At 54.2% G+C, this 8792-nt stretch overlaps 1 protein-coding gene across 1 annotated transcript; it reads right to left on the bottom strand.

Annotated features, from left to right (window-relative positions):
* Positions 1–303: 303 nt before the first annotated feature.
* Positions 304–7919, bottom strand: LOC147083924 (uncharacterized). The gene has a single exon (XM_085980045.1). It carries the CDS (start codon positions 7595–7597, stop codon positions 6065–6067), a length of 1533 nt encoding a protein of 510 aa, XP_085836171.1. The 5' UTR covers positions 7598–7919; the 3' UTR covers positions 304–6064.
* Between the last annotated feature and the right edge of the window lie 873 nt (positions 7920–8792).

Below are 8792 nucleotides of genomic sequence, written 5' to 3'. Positions count from 1 at the left end.
ACGCCGCACTGTCGGAGGGGCAGTACTGAGGGAGCGCCGCACTGTCGGAGGGGCAGTACTGAGGGAGCGCTGCACTGTCGGAGGGGCAGTACTGAGGGAGTGCTGCACTGTCAGTGGGGCAGTACTGAGGAAGCGCCACACTGTCAGAGGGGCAGTACTGAGGAAGCGCCACACTGTCGGAGAGGCAGTACTGAGGGAGTGCTGCACTGTCAGAGGGGCAGTCCTGAGGGAGCTGCTGATTTTCCGGGTCTGCGCCAATTTACCGTCTTCCTCCTATGTTCCAATAGATTCGACTTGCCTCGATTTGTTGACAGTAATTATATTTTATTCAGTGAAAGAGAGAGATTGATACATTACAGCACCTGAGCAGTAGTCAAACAAAGCACAATCAAGGTATCTATTACTTGTTGGGCCCTGGGTAGAAGACGCAATCTCCACGGGTCAACCCCAGTCAGCCCGGGCCTCTCGTGTGTAACCCCTTGTTCTGCCAGGAATACATCTTTAACTTCGCCAACCAAGGCCCAGCACTTCGGTCTCTTCCATTTTAAAATCTAACCTAGTCTACCCAGGGCATCTAACAGTAGGGTTTACAAGTATGATTATAATTGCAGCAATAACATAATGAAATCATTAAACTAAAATTAGCAATAGAATCAACTGATTTAGTTCAGGTTAGTTAGTAGGGAGACACAGAAATGAAGATTTCCTCCTTTCTTACAGAGCACCGCACTGTCGGAGGGGCAGTACTGAGGGATTTTTTTTATTCATTGATGGGATGTGGGCGTCGCTGGCAAGGCCTGCATTTAGTGCCCATCCCTAATTGCCCTTGAGAAGGTGGTGGTGAGCCGCCTTCTTGAACCGCTGCAGTCCATATGGTGTAGGTACACCCACAATGCTGTTAGGAAGGGAGTTCCAGGATTTTGGCCCAGAGACAGTGAAGGAACGGCGATACAGGTCCAAGTCAGGATGGTATGTGGCTTGGAGGGGAACTTGTAGGTGGTGATGTTCCCATGCGTCTGCTGCCCTTGTGGTAGAGGTCGCGGGTTTGGAAGGTGCTGCTGAAGGAGCTTTGGCGAGTTGCTGCAGTGCATCTTGTAGATGGTACACACTGCAGCCACAGTGCGCCGGTGGTGGAGGGAGTGAATGTTGAAGGTGCTGGATGGAGTGCCAATCAAGCGGGCTGCTTTATCCTGAATGGTGTCGAGCTTCTTGAGTGTTGTTGGAGCTGCACTCATCCAGGCAAGTGGAGAGTATTCCATCACACTCCTGACTTGTGCCTTGTAGATGGTGAAAAGGCTTTGGGGAGTCAGGAGGTGAGACACTCGCCGCAGAATTCCCAGCCTCTGGCCTGCTCTTGTAGCCACAGTATTTATATGGCTGGTCCAGTTCAGTTTCTGATCAATGGTAACTCCCCGGATGTTGATAGTGGGGGATTCAGCGATGATAATGCCATTGAATGTCAAGGGGAGATGGTTAGAGTCTCGCTTGTTGGAGATGGTCATTGCCTGGCACTTGTGTGGTGCGAATGTTACTTGCCACTTGTCAGCCCAAGTCTGAATGTTGTCCAGGTCTTGCTGCATATGGACACGGACTGCGTCAGTATCTGACGAGTCTCGAATGGTGCTGAACAGTGTGCAATCATCAGCGAACATCCCCACTTCTGACCTTATGATGGAGGGAACGTCATTGTTGAAACAGCTGAAGATGGTTGGGCCTAGGACACTGCCCTGAGGAACTATTGCAGTGATGTCATGTGATTGAGATGAATGACCTCCAACAACCACAGCCAACTTCCTTTGTGCTAGGTATGATTCCAACCAATGGAGAGTTTTCCCCTTGATTCCCATTGACTTCAGTTTTGCTAGGGCTCCTTGATGCCACACTCGATCAAATGCCGCACTGATGGAGGGGCAGTACTGAGGGAGCGCTGCACTGTCGGAGAGGCAGTACTGAGGGAGCGCCGCACTGTCGGAGGGTCAGTATTGAGGGAGTGACGCACTGTCGGAGGGGCAGTACTGAGGGAGTGCTGCACTGTCGGAGGGGCAGTACTGAGGGAGTGCTGCACTGTCGGAGGGGCACTACTGAGGGAGTGCTGCACTGGCGGAGGGGCAGTACTGAGAGAGCGCCGCACTGTCGCAGGGGCAGTACTGATGGAGCTTCTTCTTCTTAGGCAGTCCCTCGGAACCGAGGATGACTTGCTTCCACATTAAAAATGAGTTCTCAGGTGACTGATGAGTCCAATGCGGGACCTACAGTCTCTGTCACAGGTGGGGCAGACGGTGGTTGAAGGGGCAGGTGGGTGGGGTGCTTGGGTTGACGTGCGCTCCTTGTGCTGCCTGCGCTTGGCTTCCGCTTGTTCCCGGCGAAGAGATTCGAGGTGTTCGGCGCCTTCCCGGATGCTTCTCCTCCACTTTGTGCGGTCTTGGGCCAGGGATTCCCAGGTGTCGGTGGGGATGTTACACTTTTTCAAGGAGGCTTTGAGGGTGTCCTTGAAGCGTTTCCTCTGCCCACCTGGGGCTCTCTTGCCGTGCTGGAGCTTCGAGTAGAGCGCTTGTTTTGGGAGTCTCGTATCGGGCATGCGGACAATGTGACCCGTCCATCGGAGCTGATTGAGCGTGGTCAGAGCTTCGATGCTGGGGATGTTGGCCTGAGCAAGAACACTGATGTTGGTGCGCCTATCCTGCCAATGGATTTGCAGGATCTTGTGGAGGCAGCATTGGTGGTACCTCTCCAGTGCTTTGAGGTGCTTGCTGTACATGGTCCATGTCTCTGAGGCATACAGCAGGGCGGGTATCACTGCTGCTCTGTAGACTATGAGCTTAGTGCTGGGTTTGAGGTCCTGGTCTTCAAACACTCTCTTCCTCAGGCGACTGAAGGCTGCACTGGCACACTGAAGGTGGTGTTGGACTTCGTCGTCGACGTCTGCCCTTGTTGACAGTAGGCTCCCGAGGTATGGAAAGTGGTCCACGTTTTCCAAGGCTTTGTCGTGGATTTTGATAATCGGGGGGTAGTACTGTGTGGTGGGGGCAGGTTGGTAGAGGACCTTTGTCTTACGGATGTTTAGTGTATGGCCCATGCTCTCGTATGCTTTGGTGAAGGTGTTGACGAAGGTTTGGAGTTCGACCTCCGAGTGAGCGCAGACGCAAGCATCGTCTGCGTACTGTAATTCGACGACAGAGGATGGGACGACCTTGGATCTGGACTGGAGGCGACGGAGGTTGAACAGTTTCCCGTTTGTTCTGTAAATTAGCTCCACTCCAGTGGGGAGCTTACTGAGGGTGAGATGGAGCATTAGAGCAAGGAAGATCGAGAAGGGTGTTGGTGCGATGACACAGCCTGGCTTGACCCCGGTTCGTACGTGAATTGGGTCTGTGGTGGAACCATTACTTAGGATCACGGCTTGCATGTCGTCGTGAAGCAGGCGAAGGATAGTGACAAACTTTTGAGGGCAGCCAAATTTGAGGAGGACACTCCATAATCCCTCACAGTTGACAGTGTCGAAGGCCTTTGTGAGATCAAAGAAGGCCATGTATAAGCGGTTGGTGCTGTTCCCTGCATTCCTCTTGTAATTGAGGGGCAGTACTGAGGGAGCGCCGCACTGTCAGTGGGGCACCACTGAGGGAGCGGCGCACTGTGGGAGTGGCTGTACTGAGGGAGCGCTGCTCTGTCGGAGGGAAAGTACTGAGGGAGCACCGCACTGTGGGAGGGGCAGTACTGAGGGAGCGCTGCCCTGTCAGAGGGGCAGTACTGAGGGAGTGCTGCACTGTGGGAGGGGCAGTACTGAGGGAGCGCTGCACTGTCGGAGGGGCAGTACTGAGGGAGCACTGCACTGTCGGAGAGGCAGTACTGAGGGAGCACTGCACTGTCGAATGGGCACTACTGAGGGAGCGCTGCACTGTGGGAGTGGCAGTACTGAGGGAGCGCTGCACTGTCGAATGGGCACTAATGAGGGAGTGCTTCACTGTGGGAGTGGCAGTACTGAGGGAGCGCTGCACTGTCGGAGAGGCAGTACTGAGGGAACGCCGCACTGCCGGAGGGGCAGTACTGAGGGAGCGCTGCACTGTGGGAGGGGCAGTACTGAGGGAGCGCCGCACTGTGGGAGGGGCAGTACTGAGGGAGCGCCGCACTGTCGGAGGGGCAGTACTGAGGGAGCGCTGCACTGTGAGAGGGGCAGTACTGAGGGAGCGTCACACTGTCAGAGGGGCAGTACTGAGGGAGCGCCGCACTGTGGAAGGGACAGTACTGAGGGAGCGCTGCACTGTGGGAGGGGCAGTACTGAGGGAGCGCCACACTGTCAGAGGGGCAGTACTGAGGGAGCGCCGCACTGTGGAAGGGACAGTACTGAGGGAGCGCCACACTGTCAGAGGGGCAGTACTGAGGGAGCGCTGCACAGTCAGAGGGTCAGTACTGAGAGATCCCATGGCCACTATCTCAAAGTAGAGCAGGGGAGTTGTTTGACTGTTTCTATACTTTTGGTGAATTTCATAACTGTGTAAAGTTGATGGTTAAAGTATTTAAAACTGCGAGAGGAGGAAATTAATCAGTGGCACAGATAATCGTAAAAATCAGATTAATGTGATTAATTTTTTTTCAGATTTCAATATAAGCTTAAAAGGGACAGAGAAAGCAAACACCAATCAAACATGATCAATTGATGACTATTCTGTCTGATTGGATCTTCCAGAATCCTTCAAAACTTTGCAGTAATTCAATCAAAGAATTCTGCGGACCTGCCCGCGGGATTTAATCAGAACTTTCACATTCCCTCACCTCAAATGGAAGGTCACCGGAATTCCAGGGGTTGGGAGAGGAGGTTGATGATTGGATTGGAGTTTCCAGGGGTTGGGAGAGGATGTTAATGATTGGATTGGAGATTCCAGGTGTTGGGAGAGGAGGTTGATGATTGGATTGGAGATTCCAGGGGTTGGGAGAGGATGTTAATGATTGGATTGGAGATTCCAGGTGTTGGGAGAGGAGGTTGATGATTGGATTGGAGATTCCAGGGGTTGGGAGAGGTGGTTGATGATTGGATTGGAGATTCCAGGGGTTGGGAGAGGTGGTTGATGATTGGATTGGAGATTCCAGGGGTTGGGAGAGGTGGTTGATGATTGGATTGGAGATTCCAGAGGTTGGGAGAGGAGGTTGATGATTGGGTTGGAGATTCCAGGGGTTGAGAGAGGAGGTTGATGATTGCATTGGAGATTCCAGGGGTTGGGAGAGGTGGTTGATGATTGGATTGGAGATTCCAGAGGTTGGGAGAGGTGGTTGATGATTGGATTGGAGATTCCAGGGATTGGGAGAGGTGGTTGATGATTGGATTGGAGATTCCAGGGGTTGGGAGAGGTGGTTGATGATTGGATTGGAGATTCCAGAGGTTGGGAGAGGTGGTTGATGATTGGATTGGAGATTCCAGGGATTGGGAGAGGTGGTTGATGATTGGATTGGAGATTCCAGGGGTTGGGAGAGGTGGTTGATGATTGGATTGGAGATTCCAGGGGTTGGGAGAAGAGGTTGATAAGAACATAAGAACATAAGAAATAGGAGCAGGAGTAGGCCAATCGGCCCCTCGAGCCTGCTCCGCCATTCAATAAGATCATGGCTGATCTGATCCTAACCGCCAATCCACTATCACAGAACCATCTCCTGAATCTAACAGAATTAGACACATGAAATAGGAGCAGGATCAGGCTACACGGCCCCTGGGCCCGCTCCGCTACCCACAGGGCCATGACCGATCCGAACCTAGGCTCATGTCCAAATTCCTGCCCGCTCCCCGTAACCCTTAATTGGATTGGATTGGAGATTCCAGGGGTTGGGAGAAGAGGTTGATGATTGGATTGGAGATTCCAGGGGTTGGGAGAGGTGGTTGATGATTGGATTGGAGATTCCAGGGGTTGGGAGAGGAGGTTGATGATTGGATTGGAGATTCCAGGGGTTGGGAGAGGTGGTTGGTGATTGGATTGGAGATTCCAGGGGTTGGGAGAGGTGGTTGATGATTGGATTGGAGATTCCAGGGGTTGGTCACTCGCACAGCTGAGAATATGTTTCATTGCAGGATTTCCATTCACTTCCTGGGCAGCAGCAGGTCTGTAAGTTTAGCAATGGCTTCACTTCCCTGCTGGGCATTCTTCTGAAGTTGCTCCTGATTCACAGCGGCCCTGTGATGGATTTCCTTTCTTGCTTCATCACATTTATCCTGGACCTTCTTAAACTTGTATTCAGACCCCTGCCCGCCCAGCAATGAGCTCAGCTCGCCCAGTTGACCTGCAAGGTACTTGTCGTGAATCTCCACATAGGTTTTTGACATGTCACCGATGTGGGTCATGATGCTGACTGCCTGGGACACTTGAAAGTTCATCATCTGACTACTGGCTAACGCACCTGGAGCACCCTGCGTGCCTTCACCACTCACCGCACTAAGTCTCTTAAATGTCTTCTGGCAACCTTCAGTTAATTTTGGTATGATATGAATGAAGTTGATCATCTCTGACCAGTTGGACTTGATGCTCCCCAGTGCCCCAAGCCCTTTAGCCATCAACGCTACACGTGTGCTGATATCCATCTCTTGTGCCTGATTGTTCTTTATCTCTCTCAACAACGTCTCACTCTCATCACACGAACTTTTCATATTTTGGTGACATTCATTGTACATTTTTTGCGACTCCTCCAACTGGGATTGGACTTCCTTGATCTTCAGTGAGGCTTCCTCTCTAACCTTGCTGAGGAAACTGCTGATTTCAGGGTTTGATTCAGAGGATTCTTTGTCTTTCAGCTCAGACACCAGTTGTATGAGAAAGATCAACCCTTTCCCCAGCTCCACCACCAGAAGCACTGGGCTGGTCACATTGCTCAAAAGATCAACAATCTTTGGGAGAAGCTTCTTCATCTGTTTCAGTCCTTCCAAACAGAACTGATCAATGAGAGCACTCGCCCTTACATTGTCGTATTCACTGGTGACTTCCTCACGTTTTCGGGAAGCCTCGATCCATTGCTTCTGTAAATTGCACTTCTTCTCCTCTACTAACTCATTCTTCTGTTGTGTTTCCGACAGGACTTTCCTTACTTCCCCCAGCTTATCCTGGCTGATACTCTGGGAATCTGTACAGGTCTCCAGCAGCTCACTCAGTAGATCGCTGAGATTGGAGAGCTCCTTTTCCACAGATTCGGCACATGTTTTGGATTTGTCTGCACAAACCCGAATGTTCTGCAGCTGCTTGGGAAGGTCTTTGTTCAGAGATGTCCCTTCACCCACATTCTTCACATGGACAAGGAGGTCCTCACAACACATGCGGATTTTGTTCAGATTAGTGCGGGTCTGTTGAAACGAGTTTACGGTTTGGTTGCAAACCTCCATCAGGCACCTCTTGAATGAATCTGGACGTTTAAACAGGGATTTCTTGCCTGCACTGCCTTGGTTTAGTTTGAAGTCCTCCATCCTCGTAGCCAGATGCACCAGTTCACCCAAAATAGCGACAGATGTGGGTGCTGGCATCAGAAACTTCTCCCAATTGACCTGGGACTGCACCATCACATCAAAGCAAAGGGACACTTGCTGTTGGCTGTGGAGCTCGGTCACGTGACACTGCTTGTCCGACATGCTGATGTTTCCTGCAATGAGAATTCGCACAACTGGATTGGCTCAAACATTAACAGTTCTGTTATTGGAGAGAGAGGGTTCACATCAGAACAGGCCAGTAGTCAGCCTTGTACAACACAAAGACCACCTTTCAGCCTTGCTGTGCTGACTTAGATGATATAGGGCATGGTGAGGGCACGACAATTGGGCTCATTGACCTGGGCAAGGGAGGGGAAGATTTCTGAGCACCGTCCCGTGACTGCTGAGGGCATCAGCGTTGGGCGCGGTTATCAATAATCCAACAACATGCTGATACTCAGAGCTTCTTCTGTTCAGGTGGACCAGCACACCCATCCCCCGTCCCCCCCACACCCGTCCCCCCCACACCCGTCCCCCCCCGTCCCCCCCCACACCCGTCCCCCCCACACCCGTCCCCCCCACACCCGTCCCCCGTCCCCCCAACACCCGTCCCCCCCACACCCGTCCCCCCCCACACCCGTCCCCCGTCCCCCCCGTCCCCCCCACACCCGTCCCCCCCACACCCGTCCCCCGTCCCCCCCACACCTGTCCCCCCCACACCCGTCCCCCCCACACCCGTCCCCCCCACACCCGTCCCCCCCCACACCCGTCCCCCGTCCCCCCCACACCCGTCCCCCGTCCCCCCCACACCCGTCCCCCGTCCCCCCCACACCCGTCCCCCCCACACCCGTCCCCCGTCCCCCCCACACCCGTCCCCCGTCCCGCCCACACCCGTCCCCCCCACACCCGTCCCCCGTCCCCCCCACACCCGTCCCCCCCACACCCGTCCCCCGTCCCGCCCACACCCGTCCCCCGTCCCGCCCACACCCATCCCCGTACCCCCCACACCCATCCCCCATCCCCCCATCCCCCGTCCCCCCCACTCGCGTCCCCCGTCCGCCCCACACCCGCCCCAGTCCCCCCCACACCCATCCCCCCCACTCGCGTCCCCCGTCCGCCCCACACCCGCCCCAGTCCCCCCCACACCCATCCCCGTCTCCCTCGTTTCCCCCCACACCCATCCCCCATCCCCCCCACACCCATTCCCCTGTCCCCCCCACACCCAATCCCCCGTTGCCCCCACACCCGTCCCCCATCCCCTCCACACCCATCCCCCGTCCCCCCCACACCCGACCCCATCCCACCCATTTCCCTGTCTCAAGCATCACCTCTGATGCACGGGTTACTCTCATTTCCG

This window comes from Somniosus microcephalus, unplaced genomic scaffold, assembly GCF_052327205.1.
Source record: "Somniosus microcephalus isolate GS21.2 unplaced genomic scaffold, FLI_Smic_1.0 scaffold14, whole genome shotgun sequence".
NCBI lineage: Eukaryota > Metazoa > Chordata > Chondrichthyes > Squaliformes > Somniosidae > Somniosus > Somniosus microcephalus.
This window is presented reverse-complemented; position numbering and strand designations above follow the sequence as displayed.